Genomic DNA, 18,132 nt, shown 5'->3' with positions numbered 1-18,132 from the left:
AAGTAAATATATAATAAATTTAAAGAATTCACTATAAACACCTTTTGTGTTATTCATTTATTTAATTTATATATTTACCAATATATTCAATAATTTTATCAATTAAAACATACTTTTAATAAACATTTTAAATATTTATATATATCAAAAAAATGTTATTGCATAAAAATAAAAAAATAATTTTCAAAATAAAAAACATTCTTTATGATTTTCAAAAATTTTTTTCTTAACATTCTACTTCTTTCAACGAATCATTTTGGGATCACGTCAATTGTGACGTTAACGAAATTTAATTGAAAAATTAATTGAAAAATATTTGTTACCCTAAAGAATTTTTACTTTTTTTACATAATTTGATAACTAAAAATTTTTTACCTAAATTTTAAATAAAAAAAACAAATTTTTTTTTATATTTATAGAAAACATCATGATGAAAAAAAATGACAAACAAGTTGTTTCACAGATGCAAAGAATTGCTATTGTGAATAATGATAGATGTAAGCCAAAAAATTGTGGACAAGCTTGTAAAAAATCATGTCCTGTTGTTAAATTAGGAAAACAATGTATAGTTGTAGAACCAACTTCAAAAATTGCTCAATTATCTGAAGTTTTGTGTATTGGTTGTGGTATTTGTGTTAAGGTAAATTTTATTTTAAAAAAAATTATTTTATTTAAAATTTTATAGAAATGTCCTTATGGTGCTATTAGTATTATTAATTTACCTTCAAATTTGGAGAAAGACACAACACATCGGTACTCTGCTAATTCATTTAAACTTCATCGTCTTCCAACACCAAGACCCGGTGAGGTATTAGGTTTAGTTGGTACTAATGGTATTGGAAAATCAACAGCATTAAAAATATTAGCTGGAAAATTGAAACCAAATCTTGGTAAATTTGACCAACCACCAGAATGGACAGCTATTCTTAACTATTTTCGTGGTTCAGAATTACAAAATTATTTTACAAAAATTTTGGAAGATAAATTTAAAGCACTAGTTAAACCACAATATGTTGATCAAATCCCAAAATCATTAAAGAAAATGATGACAGTTGAACAATTATTAACGAGAAATGAACCACCACCAGAGAAGTTAAAGGAAATTGTAGAGAAAATGGAGTTGGTTAATTTAATGGATCGTAATATTGATATTCTTTCTGGTGGAGAATTACAACGCTTTGCCATTGCAATGTGTCTTATTCAAAACGCTGATGTCTTTATGTTTGATGAACCTTCATCATATCTTGATATTAAACAAAGACTTGAAGCAGCTAAAGGAATACGTGAATGCATAGCTGGAAATAAATATGTTTTAGTTGTTGAGCATGATCTTGCCGTTCTTGATTATCTCTCTGATTTTGTTTGTTGTTTATATGGAGCACCAGGAGCCTATGGTGTTGTAACATTACCTTCATCTGTAAGAGAAGGTATTAATCATTTCTTAGATGGTTTTTTGCCAACTGAAAATATGAGATTCCGTGATACTGCTTTGTCATTTAAAGTTACCGATCAATTAGAAAGAGATGCAACTAAAAGAGATTGCCTTTATCAGTATCCATCATTTCAAAAGAAATTAGGCAACTTTGAATTGAATGCTACTGCTGGTGACTTTACTGATTCAGAAATTATTGTTATGCTTGGTGAAAATGGTACAGGAAAAACAACATTTATTAGACTTTTAGCTGGTTCTTTGAAACTTGATGATGATTCTGTTGAAATACCAACTCTTAATATATCATACAAACCACAAAAAATTGCTCCAAAATCACAAACACTAGTCAGATATATGTTGGCTGAAAAAATTCCTGATATGATTAATCATCCAACTTTCAAAACTGATGTTATGAATCCTCTTCAAATTGAACCACTTCTTGATCTCCAAGTTCAAAATTTATCAGGTGGAGAGTTACAAAGAGTTGCTTTATGTTTATGTCTTGGAAAACCAGCAGATGTATATCTTATTGATGAACCATCAGCTTATTTAGATGCAGAACAGCGTCTTCAAGCTGCCAAAGTTATTAAAAGGCATATTCTTCATGCCAAGAAGACGGCATTTATTGTAGAACATGACTTTATAATGTCTACTTATTTAGCAGATCGTGTTATTGTTTTTGATGGTTTACCAGGAAAACAAAGTTTTGCCAATAAACCTGTTAGTTTGGTTGAAGGAATGAATAAATTCTTAAGAATTCTTGATATTTCTTTCCGTCGTGATAAAGAAACATATAGACCTAGAATCAATAAGAAAGATTCTGTTAAAGATGTTGAACAAAAAAGGGCAGGAAACTTTTTCTTCCTTGATGATTAAATTAATTTATTGGTATGATACCGTTGTTGTTTACAAAAAAAAAAAAGAAATTTATTAAAGCTTAAACATTTAATTTTGTTATAGGAGTAAATGTTGTTCTATATAATTTTATCTGTTTTTTTTGTGTTTTAAAATATAATTACAGTCATTAATGATATTGATAAATAATAAAATTATATTATCACGCCTAAAAATTATTTTTATTTTAATAGTATGTTGTTTTTTTTTTTAAATATATTATCTATGACTAATGTATATATTTTATCAAACAAATATTATCATAATTTTATAATCATAATTTTTTCTTGTTAAAAATATAAATTTATGATAATACTATTAACATATATTAAAGATAAATATTATAACTTTTATAGTATTATATTCAAAGTATTTTGGAAGCCTATTTATTTATAAAAAAAATATAATATAATAGGATATAATAAAAAAAAAGGAAGAATTATTAATAATTTAAGTTAATGTAGTTTGACTTTCTATTTATTATTAAAAATATGTAGTTTTTATCATAGGTATAAGTACATTGGGTTTTTTTTGGAAGAATGTTTCATACTGTGGCCTTTTAAAGTAAAAGTAATAATAATAATAAAATTTGATTAAAAAAGATTAACATTTATATTTTAATTATCAAAATTATACATTAATATTATTTGATATGATTAAGTTTTGAGTAAATTATTCTTTGATAAAATACTATATTTATATAATTTTTTTAGATCTAAAATTAATTAACAGTCTATATAATATATTTATGATTATTTACAATGATATCATTTCATGATATTATTATACTATTAATTCAATATCATTTCGATTAACCTTCATTATTTTACTATCTTTTTAAAATTACTCTATAATGATCCAATATTAATTATTTTGTAACATTTTATATTATTTTATTTAGTTAATCTATAAATTTTTTTTTTCCACAGAAAATTTTAATTAGTATATATTTTATTAATATATTAGCATGTGTATTTTTCTTTAACATATAATTTTATTTATAAATAAAAAAACATGATTTAAAATATACAGATGGTAATTTTTGTTGTGGAATTTAAAATATAATATTTTTATTTGTTATATCTAAACATTATTTTAAGATTGACATTTTAATAGTAAATATTTATTGCAGTATCTTTCATTTACCTCTAAAAGTACTTAAAATTCAATATAAATTTTTATTCAATTTTTTTTTATACTATCTCTTCCACTTCATTACCTTTTAGTCTGATTTTCATTGAAATAAAATGGTATTTTAATATTTCTAAGGTATGTGTAGAAAATGGTACATTTTTTTTTAGTTAAATTATTATATTTTCTATTAACTTTTAAAAATATTAAATTTATTATTTTTCTCTCAATAAATTATATTCAATAAGTATTTTTATTTATTTTTAATATTTTTAATAATTAATGTAGATCATAATCTTTTTATATAATTTTTTTTTAAAAGTAATAATACAAATGAAATATTATTAATATACATATATAAATATTAAAACTAACTATTCAATAAAACAATTTACTTCATTTTGGTTTTTTGTTTAATTACTACTTATCATTTTCTTTTGTATAGTAAGGTAGACTATTGTATATATAAATAATATTTGTCAATAGACTTAATCTTTTCCTTATGAAGAGGTCTTTTTATATAGTTAATAAATATCTACAATATATATATATAGGTGCCCCATTGTGATTAAATTAACAAATCGATGAAAGTAATTTTTTCAACTTATTTAAATACTATTTTTAACTTTTCTTATTATTAAATTAAAATTTAAAAGTAGTCATTTTAATTATACTTGGAAAAATATAAATTTTTTTACTGTTATAATTAAAAATTTTATATATATATATATATATATAGGACTGATAAAATATTTATGTTATCATTTATTAAAGTTTATTAAAATTTGTTATAATTAAATATAATTTATTTTAGATTTTGTTACACGATAGTGTTAACAATTTCATTAAACAAACTTTTTGTAGCTTTTCTCATTTATTAATGATTATAAATATATATATCAACATTTGGTTATTGTATATAATAATAAAAATCTGATACCATTTATTTATTTATTACAAGATATATACTAATACATATACAAAAAGTCCATTATAATTGTTTCACTTTTTTATTATTAGTGAATATAAAATTTTACCAATCTTTTATATAGCAATAAACAAAAGAATGTTTATCAAAACTAGTCATCTACATTGGCCTTTTAAATGTTTTAACACTTGTTATATTACGAAATAGCCATTTATTATTAAAATGTACGGTGATGAAACATTTGTAGAAACATCTAAAATAAATCGTTTTCAACTTTGTTCCCATCAAATACAATACTCTTTGTTTATTTTATATTTAAAGAATAATAATAAATTATAAGAAACAATGGCCACGTTGCATTTTTTGGATACATTTTATTGTCAAGTTTGTTTTTACTTTTATTTTCATACACATGCTCATACAGCATAGTACTTTTTATTTAAATTTTAAAAATGCAAATACTAATAATTTAAAAAAAAAAATAATAATTATTTCCTTTTATCCTAGAAATATCTTTTTTGTTAATTCTTTTATAAAATATTAACTATACTAACATCTTTTTTAATTTTTTTTTCAATGTCATTTTATTCTATCCTGAAATAAATACTCAACCATAAATTTATCTAATGATATATGTTTTTAAACAAAAAACAATTATATAATAACATGTTTTAAAAGCTTCCTACCTTTAATATTTATAGCTTTTTTATTTAACTTCAAATTTATATTCAATGCCTATTGTATTTGTATATAATATTTTGTTTTAAATAATCTCACTAACACTATATTTACCTAGCTATATTCAATTTAGTCATTTTTTATTTATTCAGCCGTTCTTGATTATATAAATTAATATTTTATTCATTACTCTCAAATATATATTTTAAAAATGATTATTTTATGATAAAGTTTATAAAAATTGGAATATGTGATTTTGCTTCTTCAATTATAGTAAATAATTCTATTTTCAAATAATACCACTTTTTTTTTTACAATTAATTAATATACCAATTACCAATACTAAATTAGTTATCTTTTTTTTTTAAAATTTTTTCTTTTCAATAACAATTAAATAATAAAAAAAAAAAAAATTAATGAGAAGATGATTTAATATATTTAAAAACTAATTTTAATCACTATTACTTGACCTCAATTTAAATAATACTTAATATAATTTTATATTCTTGTTTTATTATTATATATATATGCATAATAATAAAAAAAAATATTTTTATTTCATTTTTTTTTTCATTAATTAAATATTCTCCTATCCTGATATGTATAATTTTTTTTTTATAATTTAAAAAAAAATGAACTATATAATTTTTACTAATCTATCTTTATAAATACAATATTTTTTACTTTAATTTATGCCATATGTTATCTAATTGTATTTTCTAAAATATTTTATGCATTTCAATAAATGTTTAGGAAACATTTAAAACCACAATTTTTATTCATTTGCTTATTCTCATTTTTCTTATATTCTTCTTTGTTATAAAAGGTAACAATGTTACTTTTATTGAAAACATTTGGTTTTAATAATTTTTTATTTTTCCTATCATTATAATATGTTTATTTTAATAATATTAAAATTTTGTCTTAACCTGATTTTATATTATAATTTTTTATTTTTTATTTTTTTTTAGGTAAACCTCTCCAAATTATGTGGTTACTCAGGCGGAGGTCATATTTAGTTAAATTATTTATTTTTGTTGGTATTTTTTGGTTAGCAACTTTATATATCTATAATAATAGTACTAGTTCAACGGGTAGTCTACAAGATAAGGTATGTTTTTAACGAAAAAAAAAATTATCATTTTTTTTTAACATAATTTTTATAATATAATAAAAAAATATTTTTATAGCTTATTTTATAATGACATTTAAATATTTTTAATTCATAATATTTATATATATATTTTTTTTTTGATAGATTGATGCATTAGGTCCCCGTGGTGCTATTTTAAAAGCAGCAGTTGACAAAGAACTAAAAGATCATGTTGATAAGGAAGAAACTGAGGAATTGGAAGAAAAAAAATTAAAGCAAAAAAAAAAAATTAAAGAAGATGAATTAGAGGAAGAGAAAATTTATGATAAAGATGAAAAAACTGAAAAAAAAGATAGTGGTGATGATAAAGAAGAAACAGAAGAAGAGCAACATAAAAATGATGGTTTTATACCACCTCCAAAAAGCTTAGTACCCGATCCAGATTCACCAATTTATAAGAAAGGTGATCCTAATCAGGCTGGTGAAAACGGGAAAGGTGTCAAAATTAATAAAACTTTATTAAGTAAAGATGAATTAGTACTATTTGAAACTGGTTTTAAAAATAATGCCTTTAATCAGTATGCTTCTGATATGATTTCTATTCATAGATCTTTACCAACTGATATTGATGAAGAGTGTAAGACAGCAGTATTTGAACCGGATCTCCCTGAAACTTCTATAATTATGTGTTTCCATAATGAAGCATGGTCTGTATTATTACGTTCTGTTCATTCAATTTTGGACAGGTCACCAGAACATTTAATAAAAGAAATTATATTAGTTGATGATTTTTCAAATATGCAACATCTAAAAAAACAACTAGATGATTATATGAGTCAATATCCTAAAGTTAAAATTCTTAGACTTCCAGATCGTGTTGGGCTTATTCGTGCAAGATTAGAGGGTGCCAAAATTGCAACAGGAAAAGTTTTAACATTCCTTGATTCACATATTGAATGTATGGAAAGATGGTTGGAGCCACTTCTTACATTAATTGCTAAAAATAAATCAACTGTTGTTTGTCCTGTTATTGATGTAATTGATGATGAAGATTTTACCTATCATTATTCTAAAGCAGCTCATACTAATGTTGGTGGTTTTGATTGGGGTCTTCAATTTAATTGGCATCCAATTCCAGCAAGAGATAAAGTAGGTAGAAAACCAACTGATCCAGTTCGTTCACCTACCATGGCTGGTGGTTTGTTTTCAATTGACAAATCATATTTTGAATATCTTGGTGCTTATGATCCTGGTTTTGATATTTGGGGTGGTGAAAATCTTGAAATATCATTTAAAATTTGGATGTGTGGTGGTGAATTACTAATTGTGAGTTGTTCACATGTAGGTCATATTTTTAGAAAGAAATCGCCATACAAATGGAGAACAGGTGTTAATGTTCTTAAAAAAAATTCTGTACGCCTTGCTGAAGTATGGTTAGATGAGTATAAAGAATATTACTATGAACGTATTAATCATAAATTAGGAGAGTTTGGTGATATTTCTGATCGTATAGCTCTTCGTAAACGTCTTAACTGTAAATCGTTCAAATGGTATCTTACTAACATTTTTCCTGAATTATTTATTCCTGGAGATGCTATTGCTAAAGGAGAGGTAAATTTAATCTTTCATTTTTTTACATTTTATGAATTTTTTTACCCTTACTTTTTTTTTAACATTTTTTTCCCTACAAAATATCCTACTTTAATTTAATGGTACTTACAAATTACTGAAAGCTTTATTTTAATGTCTCAATGACAATAATTTTTTTTATTATATTAATATTAATTATTTAATCAAAAAATAACTATTAATATATTATTAATTTAAAGGGTATTTTAATAACTTTCTTTGTTTTAAAAATTAGTTTTTTTTTTTTGAATCTAACTTTTAATTAAATATACTTATATACTTATTGATATTTAAATTTAAACTTGTTTGATATTTACTTCGCTTTCTTAGATTCGAAACTTAGCTAATCCATTTGATAGTTATTCTCAATATTGTATCGATTGTGCATTTAAAAAAAGAGAGAAAAAAAAGCCAGTTTCTTTGTATGTATGCCATAAACAAGGAGGAAATCAGGTACTGTATATTTAATTTATATTTATTTCAGATTCGTAATTTGGCTACTTTGGATGATTACAATATGTGTGTTGATGCTTCTGTCGGGGATGAAGTCTCTGGAGAAGAAGTTAAACCATATAGATGTCATTTACAAGGAGGAAATCAGGTGCATAAAAAATTTTTAAATAGTTTAATTCGGGCATTTGTTTATTTTTTGGCTTTCGCAATGGGGACTGTATTTTTTTATTTCGCAAATTCTAAAAAAAAAATTAACAATTTTAGCAAAGTTTTATTTTGTTCTTTTTTTAAAAATTTAACCTATCTATAGCATATTTTATTGGTATAATTTTTTAATCAAATATTTTCTTTTCACAAATGATAAGATAATACTTTTTTTTATTTACTAGATTTTTATCTTTCAAAAAGAAAAAACTAAAAAAACCAAAAAATGTTTAACAGTCCTTAGGCGAAAAGCAAAAAAATTGTTATTATCTAAATGCAAAAAACTACACAGAAAACAGGTTTGAAGATTTGTTATCATCCATTCATTATAATGAAAAGCTATTATTACAGAATAGCTTTAATAAAAAAATAATATTTTAATTCTTTTTTATAACTTTAATTTTAGTATTGGATGTTATCAAATACTGGTGAAATACGACGTGATGAAAGTTGTATAGATTATGATGGAAAACAGGTAATTTTTACATGTAAGATAATATTTAATCAATTATTTAAGATAATGATATATCCTTGCCATGGATCGAAAGGTAATCAACAATGGGTATATAGTTCTCAGTTAAAACAACTGAAACATTTTGTATCAAAAAAATGTCTTTCAATGAAAAAGGATACTATAAAACTTTTCATGGCAAAATGTGATACTAAAGATGTTTATCAACAATGGAGATTCCAAAATTATAATCACACAAAAGCCATAGAATCGGGATACATTAAAATTTAATTAATGCTTTTTACAACTAATAAAGCATGTAAAAAAATATGTTAAGTATATTTTATTTGACCATAACGATACTTTTATTTATTGTGTTATTATTTATAGATAAGCTATTTATATATTTTTTTTGTACATGTTTCAAATTTTATCGTTTTATCTAATAATACACTTTTTTTTTTTTTAATTTTACTTAATGAATATGATAAATTTTATGAAAACAAAAATATCAAGTCAAGTAAATGATTGTGTTACTTTTGTGTCAATTTATAATTATATAATAATATGACAATTAAACAACTTAGAAACTCTTTGTATAAAAAACATTAAAATTGACATATTCTTATCAAATTTTTGTCTGTCATAATAAAAGTTTCAAAATTACAGAATAAAATAAACAAAGGATATAAAATTAAAAGATTAAATAACATGTTAATATGTTTTATAATTTTTAGATAAATACATATGTAAAAGTGTTAAAAACAATTTGGAAGTGTAAACATTCTTTATCAATTTTTAAACTCTGAAAAAAATGTTAAAATGATGTTAGAAAATTTAAAAAAAAACTCTAAATTAACCTTTGAAAAGAACTATATTGACACTAGTATCATTTGAGAGTAATAAGTTTTGGCTAATTTGTTAGAAAATAAAAGAACAATAATTATTTTAGAAAATTTTTACTTTTTATTACATATCAACTTCAAATAAAGATAAAAAAAATAGTTTTTTGTAATCGACTTTTATTCAGTTTTACATATTAAGGTTTACCTTTAAAAATTTTTTTATATATTTAACCACTTTTTGCGGTAAAAAAAAAATGATGACAAAAGGTCTCGCGCCCAAAAATATCCCAAATGATATCTCAAGAACAGTTAGAAATTTGTTGAAGGTAGACTATATCTAAAATCATGATAGAAGTCCAGCGCATCAAGTTTCATGTTTCTACGAGCTCATTTACATAAGTTATGAAAAAATTTTTAAAAACTTTTTTTGATTACATTTCTTATCATATCTCGAGATAGAAAAGATTTATGAAGTTGGAAGTACTTTCAATGAATTTCTCGCAAAAAATTGATCTAGAATTGTTAAATTAATTTTAAAAATCTTGTTTTATTCGCGAAAGGCGATTTTTTGCAAAAAATATTCCCCACTTTCGCCTCAAACTTTGATTGCTCACAACTCCTGAAGTTTCAATTTCTATATAGCCTTGATTATATTCAAAATTCATCTTTTTTCAAGGGCTATCGAATGAGTATACTTTTATTCTTTAATTCAAAAAAAAAGTTTTTTTTTAGAAATATGATGACTATATACGTATATCAGTTGCAAAGGTGCCACAATTTTTGAAACTTTTATCATATCATAAGCTATTATATATATTTTATTCTATTTTTAAGACTAGTTTGTTTTTCTACAAATCTCGTAAATTTCAAAAAAAATTATTATCATAATAATTAAAAAAATTAATTACTATATAAATATACTTTATTTAAGATAACACATTTTTATAATACATTTATACAAAAATTTTAAATTATAATTAAAATATTTATTTTTTTTTTAAAACAAATTGACTGATTTTTTTAACTCAATTTGTTTCCATCTTTGTAGAGAATTAAACTTCTCTCTTGACATTTTGAAAACTTTTTCAAAATCACAATCTGACAAATATTTTTCTAAGCAAGATAAATCACATCCTTGGGGTAATTGACGTTCTTGAATTTCTTTTAAACTTCTTTTACTTGTCCTTTCCATTAACAAAATTGATAATTCATTTTCATTTGGTAATTGTTCATTACAATCTTCATAGTCTTTCCATACAGGAAATAAGGCTTTAAATGATTCTGTTTCTTTACCTCTATGGAGAACAATTATTTTTCCTTCACGATTTTTCCAATATGATTTAGCTACTTGTAATGCAAATGTTGTAATATAAGTAAAACTCCAAACCCATAATGTTTTTCCTTGATCTATTAACATTGTATCACATAAATCATCTTGTTCAAAAGTAAATAAATTATTTCCTTTTTTTGTATGAACAGAATAACATTCTTCAGCATCTTTATCAAATATTCTAAACATTCTTGGTGCTTCTTCAAATAGTTCCGGTGAACGACTATCAAAAGTTGTTGAATTTATAGAACATATAGAAGTTTTTTCTGATCCTAAAGTTTTTGCTAAATTTTCTGCCCCATTAACTATAGTTTTTGAAGCTAATTGACCTTTCAATATTCTTACTGATTGATTATCTTTTTCTAAGTAACATGTTTGATGATTCAAAATAAATGGTGAATATATTTGTTCTCCAACCATTGTCTCAGGTTCTGGTCCACCTCTAACAATATACAAAGTTTTACCACCCTTAGGACAATTTTCATCTTTCTCCTCATTTCCCGATACAATCATTAACCTTCCACAAAATAAACTTCTAAACATTGGTATTTCTTTACCTTGTTCTATTCTAACATGAGCAATTCTTTCATTATCAATTTTTCTTAAAGCTAATGCACATAATCCTTGTTCCTTCTTTTTACAATATCTACCAATCCAATAAAAATAAACCTGTCTTTGTCTACCGGTTTCTTTATCTTCACACTCATTACCATTTAATTTTCTAATTCCTTCTCTTTGAATTCGATATTTCCATTGAATAATATAACATTGATTATCTTCAAAAATATATTTCTCATTTTCTTTTTCAATTTCTTTCATTTTATCACCTTTTAATTTAAAAAAACGTAAACTTTCTGTAAATAAATTTTTATCATTCCATTTTAATTCTGTATCTTCTAATATTAAAACATGTTCTTTTAAAGGATATTCTGTTAAATTTTTTCCTATTCTTTCAGCTAATGTCTCATCATCCTCATTAGGTTTTCTTTCATTTGATGGTAGTAAAAATATTTTTGGTTTAATTTTTTTCTTTTCCTCTTTAAATATTTGATTTGTTTTTTTTATTTGTAAAGAAGGTTCCTTGAAATCAATAAATTTTCCATTAAATAAACAATCTTGCAATCCTGATGTAACTTTACGAATTATCATCCAATCAGGTCTTTCAAAAAATAAGTCAGAAGCAATTTTATAATTTTTTATCTTATTTAACATTTTCATAGCACTTTTTACATATATTTTACTATTATTTTTTCCTATCCATAAGTATAATTCATTATCAAAGTCACATATAATTAATTTGTTATTATCTAATAAACATTTTTTAGGAATAATATTTTCTGAAAGCAGGATTATTTTACCGGTATCAGTTATTTCATAAAAAATATTTTTTTTTACTATTTCTTCATCATTTTCTATTTCAATAGGGGGTTCTTTTTTAAAATCACCTTTTCCTTTTAATAAACTCCAAAATGAATTTTCATGTTCTTCAGCAATATCAATTTGTGAAATATTACAATTAAGTTCATTATTTGCAATGATATCTGATATCATTTGTGCTGCCTATTATTTAAAAATAACATAATTAACATATCATTTATCTTAAAACTTACCTTAGTACGTTCAAGAACATTACTATTAGAACCTTTAAATAAAAATAAACGATTTTCTGTAATAAGGAGAAAGGTTGCAGATTTATGAATCTCTGAATAGTGTGGTGGTACAAGGCGAGCAGTAATATATTTTGTTCCTTGAATTTTTATTAACATAACATCAGGAAAAGATGATTTTTTTGTAGTTTTTTTTAATTTTATTGCTGCACCAGCAGCCATTATATCAAAATCTTCTGGTACATCATATTTTGAAGTAACTAAAGGTAATTTAGATTTTTGTTTCTCATTTTCCCTACAATATTCAATCTCTTCACATATTTCTTTATCAGTATTAAGAAGTGTTAGTAGATTATTAATTGATGAATTAATTTTTTCCTCATTTAAAATATTTTGTTGACTTTTTTTATCAATACTTTGTGAAGGAATAACTCGTCCACCAATTGCAGTAGGTTTTCTTCTTGGAGGCCCTTTTGGTATAGGACAACGGCCTAATAATTTTCTATTGTTAATATTATTTTCATCAAATATTATTTTTTCAGGAACATCTAAAATTTTTATCTCATTACTAATATTTCTATCCATAATAGGCAATTTATACTGCATTGGTTGATTGGAAGAAGTAACTTTAGACTTAGTAGTATGACTCTGAGTTCCATTTATATTAACAATACTTCTATTTTTGTCTTCCTCTTTTCCATCATCTCTATTATTAACTTTTTCTTTAACACTTTCACTTAAAATATAAGATTTTTGTCCACCATACATTTTGTTGTTACTTGTTATAACATTTGGTTTAGTTGTAATATTAGTTTTAGACATACTAAATACAGCTTTTGAATTGACGTCCTTATTTACCCTATTTTTCCAATCATCGGAAGCCTATAACAAATAATATATATATATTATATTTTAACATTAAATTGTCATAAAGAAATAAACATAATACTATTAATGTCAGAGAAAAAAGATTAATAAATTCAATAATATATATTTTTAAACTAACCTGTAATAAAGCTTCCCGTCTATGACTAATAATGGACCCCATATTTTTTAATTGTGAAAGTTCATTATTTTTATTATTATCAATTCTTGAGTTCCATTTATTTTGACAATTATTAAGAAGATTAATTCTTTCAGATAACATTTTAAATGTCTTCTTTTTTGGTGGAGAATTTTCAGATGGTGATGTATTAAAAACCTACAAAATTGAAACATATAAATTAAATTAATTAAATTAACTTACTTTTTCTTCAATAAAATTTGTTGAAGTAGATGATTTAATATTTTTAATATTATTAATATCCTTCAAATTTTCAATATTTTGATATGAAGTATGTTTTAACCATAAATGATCATTGAACCTCCTCTTTTCCAATATATTAGTATTAGATACCTTATTTTTATGTTGATAATTACTACTACTACTACTTATTGGAGATGATGTTCTATCTTCAAAAGTATTATATTTCATACTTTTGTGTGTACTTAAAAACACCCATTTATATAAACTCATAAAATAAATTTCAATTTACCTGCAGGTGATGAATTATCCTTTACTGTATTTTTGTATTCTCAATACTTTATCAAAGATAATAATCAGTAATTTTATACAATAATAAATGAATCAAATTTTATAATTTAAATCTGGAAAAGTAGATTAAATGTATAAGATATAAATTATTAATACAATTTTATATAATCTTATCATGGCCGAATTATTATAACCCTTAAGTAAAATAAAATTTTATGAATCATATGACAAAATAAAAATATAATCAACTTTTTTTTTCTATATAAATAAAAAAATTTAACTAAATAATTGTTTTTATGAAAAAAATTTTTTTTATATATTATTCAATTTTTGTCTTTTCATATTCTTCGTAATTTCAAATACAGTTTTATCAAAAAATAATATTTATATTTATATCATTAAAAAAAATTTTTTTTTTCTAATCAAAATCAAAAAAATAGTTACTCATTATTTGTTGTTCTTTTTAATCATAACTAATTCAACTTTTTGACAGTTAAATGAGGCTTTTTTCAATACCTATCATAACTATATTCTTCAATGTTAAAGTAAACTTATCATTATAATATTATTATTATTAAATGATTTGATGAGAGAAGGATGTTTCATCAAAACATATCGTCATCCTTCTTCTTAACACATAACAATTGTCAGATATAAGTATACATACAATATGTATAGAAATGAATGTTGGCAGATTGTCGTCATTTTTAAATTTTCGAGAACTGTTATGTTATCAAGTAATTGTAGTCTAAAAATAATCAACAAACACATTGTTTTTATCTATTATAGCCAAGGTCATATTTCTATCTTTTTCTAAGAATAATTCTTATTCTACATTTTTGGACTTTTTATTACCATAAAAGTTCATATGTATAAAGTGAAAGATGGTTCAAAAAGAATCTTCAATCAGTAATAATATATTGAAAAATTCTTCACTTCTCAATAGATATATCTTCTTAATAAATTAATAATATTTTATCGAGTATATATATATAATATACATATATGTATATCTACAATATTATAAAGATTCTCGCCTTAATTTATATTATAAAATTTTAAGTTTTATCAATATATATAATAATGTAGGACAATAAAATGAATGATAATTTGAAGTATCTTCAGATATTCTTACAATTTTATACTATCTAATACATAATTTCCTTATAGGCTTAGAAAATATTATAAATATTATAATAACTATTATTATATTATTTGTATACTATTAATTTTTCTTTTATATATCATTTTAAAATTCTTTCATTTTACTTATTACATTCTTTTTTATATTTTATTAATATATATATATATAATCTTATTTAAACTTTTTATATATAATATTATTTTATAATTTTATAACTAATTTATAAAATATTATTTTTTTTTTTTTAATTTTTACATTTTAATAAAACATTAAACAAAATTTTTATTTGAAGGAGGATAAAAATTAGTTATGATATCAAAAAAAAACAACAACAAATAGAAACATATTATAAAAAAAATATATCATTATATTATCAATAAATATAATCATTTATTACAAAACATTTCATCGTATCATAAATTTTTTTAAAAAATATTTTGTATCATCTTAAATATATAACTTTTATATTTGTATAATCATAATATTAGCAAACATATATACTTAATAACACTAACAAGCTTTCATAAAAATTCTACTTCAAAGTAAAGATACTATAAAAATTATATATATTATCATACTATATTTTTACTTAATGTAATCAAAGAATATTTTTAGGAAATATAGTATATTTCTTATTATTCTATACATAGTTACTATCAATTAAAAACATTTCATATATTTACTATTATTTTAAAAAGTTTTAAATATTTTTTTTTTATTATCCTAAAATAATTAGATGTAACCTGATTTCTGAAAAGCTAGTTTAAAAATATGTAAGTTTTTTTTTAAACAAAACAAAAAAATATATAATTTAAAAGTACGATTTAATTAATATAAATAAATGACATAAAAAGTTAAATGAAACATTTTAGAATGACAAAAGTAATTATAAAAATAATTAGACTATCAGTTTCATCAAAAAAAAAACATCTTTCTTTCTTTTTTTTTATAATATAAATTAACGATAGATAAAAAAGACAAAATTATTATATTATACAATTGATTTACAAAAGTTATTTAGACATTTGCCTATATATTCATCCTATTAATAAATAATCAATCTCATGAATATTGATAATATATATTATATTTAAAAATAAAGATAAAATTTTATATTTACTAAACTATATTTAATGAGAAAATTCTATTTACTAACTAAATTTATAACGTTACCTCTCTTTTGTATATATGACAATATAACTTTAATAGTCATGAAAACCTATCAAAAATAGTGCAAATTTTGTTATAGATATAGCTAATATTTATAAAAGAATAAAGTATAAAATTAGTCTCAATATAAAAATAATTATTATAACAAAAGATAAATATAATTAAAATATTTTGACATTTATATTATTATTATTATTTTGTTTATCATATTTATCAAATAATAATAATAATAATAATAATAGATTAAGTAGAAATTTTAATATATTTTGAAGACAAAAATTGACAATATCATATAAAAGCATTTGTTTCAATAGAATATTATAAATTAATCAAAGATTAAAACAAGTTCAATATTATATAAATTATTTTTACAAAAAAATATTTATATTTATTTTTTCATATTATCTCAGGCAATAATTTTTAACTATCTAAATTGAAAAATAAAAAAATATTTTTTAACATTTATAAATATTAGTTAAAAATAAAATAGATCAATGGTATATTATTATAGTTACTTACAAAAAAAAATTAATTTTCTTTGTTTATCCATATTTTAATTAAAATACTATAAAAATATAATAATTTCTAAATTAGATATATTAAAAATTATTTATTTAAAATAATAAAAATAGGATAAAACCTCTTTTGAGCAATAACAAAATATATAGAAAAGAGAAGAAAAAAGTTGTTTTAAACAAAAACCTCTTTACAAAAAAATTATATATTGTAAGATAGAAGATTATTTTTTTTTTCTTTACATTGTATTTAACTAAAAGTAATAATGTTAATATCTATTGTACATTTTAACAGTTGATTCTTATTATTCTATTACAAAGAAATAAATCATAATACTTATCAATAAGAATTAAATATAATATAAATTAAATAAACAATATAAAATGTGTTAATATTAATAAAAAGTAAACTTCGGTATGCTTCTAATTTAGAATTATATATATAAAATCAACACATAACACAATATTTCCTTTACAATGAATACATTAAGTGTTTTTTTCTTTAAGGTCAAAGAAAGCGCGAGACATTTATTATTCCTCCAGTCAAATATACTTTTAAAAATATTTTTTCATTCTTTCATAATTTTGTACTTCAAATTAGAAAAATCAATTATTTATTTTAATTATTCAATAAAACATGTTGAACTTAATTTTATTTTATTTTATAAAATGTTTTATATTATCATTGTATAAAAATCTAATCTTACCATAAAAATAAAATACATTTAATTATTTTCAAATTCTACCATTTTAATTTATATTAAACATTTTCATTATAAATTGAATGTATCTGTAACCAATAACAAAAAAAAAACAATTTTTATCTTTATTAATAATCCTCTTAAAAAAAGGAAAAATATATTAGAAATACGATTAATCATTTTTCTTCAAAAATGTTACTCCTCACCCTTTTCAAAATCATAATATTATTATAAAAATCAATCTACGAAAAAGGTCACAAAACTTTAATACATCTTCTTCTCTTTCTTTAAATGTTGTATCTTTATTCTTTCTTATTTAAACTTTTATTTTATTTTAGATAAAATTCTATCAAAAACCATTCTTTTCACAGAATACTTTCTTATTATAATTGA

The 18,132-nt window shown here is 21.5% G+C and overlaps 3 protein-coding genes across 3 annotated transcripts; 2 read left to right on the top strand and 1 right to left on the bottom strand.

Moving 5' to 3' along the window:
• Window positions 1-427: 427 nt before the first annotated feature.
• Window positions 428-2,308, top strand: SRAE_1000283500 (Pixie; the record flags this gene model as incomplete). The annotated part of the gene is made up of 2 exons (XM_024649958.1): window positions 428-640; window positions 686-2,308. 2 exons carry the CDS (start codon window positions 428-430, stop codon window positions 2,306-2,308), a joined length of 1,836 nt encoding a protein of 611 aa, XP_024503783.1.
• A 3,743-nt stretch (window positions 2,309-6,051) lies between these two features.
• On the top strand, window positions 6,052-9,184 carry SRAE_1000283400 (Putative polypeptide N-acetylgalactosaminyltransferase 9; the record flags this gene model as incomplete). The annotated part of the gene is made up of 6 exons (XM_024649957.1): window positions 6,052-6,174; window positions 6,322-7,767; window positions 8,116-8,211; window positions 8,270-8,386; window positions 8,849-8,917; window positions 8,960-9,184. 6 exons carry the CDS (start codon window positions 6,052-6,054, stop codon window positions 9,182-9,184), a joined length of 2,076 nt encoding a protein of 691 aa, XP_024503782.1.
• A 1,551-nt stretch (window positions 9,185-10,735) lies between these two features.
• SRAE_1000283300 (Villin headpiece domain-containing protein) lies at window positions 10,736-11,887 on the bottom strand (the record flags this gene model as incomplete). The annotated part of the gene is made up of 1 exon (XM_024649956.1): window positions 10,736-11,887. One exon carries the CDS (start codon window positions 11,885-11,887, stop codon window positions 10,736-10,738), a length of 1,152 nt encoding a protein of 383 aa, XP_024503781.1.
• Between the last annotated feature and the right edge of the window lie 6,245 nt (window positions 11,888-18,132).

This window comes from Strongyloides ratti (genome assembly GCF_001040885.1).
Source record: "Strongyloides ratti genome assembly S_ratti_ED321, chromosome : 1".
NCBI classification, from domain to species: domain Eukaryota; kingdom Metazoa; phylum Nematoda; class Chromadorea; order Rhabditida; family Strongyloididae; genus Strongyloides; species Strongyloides ratti.
This window is presented reverse-complemented; position numbering and strand designations above follow the sequence as displayed.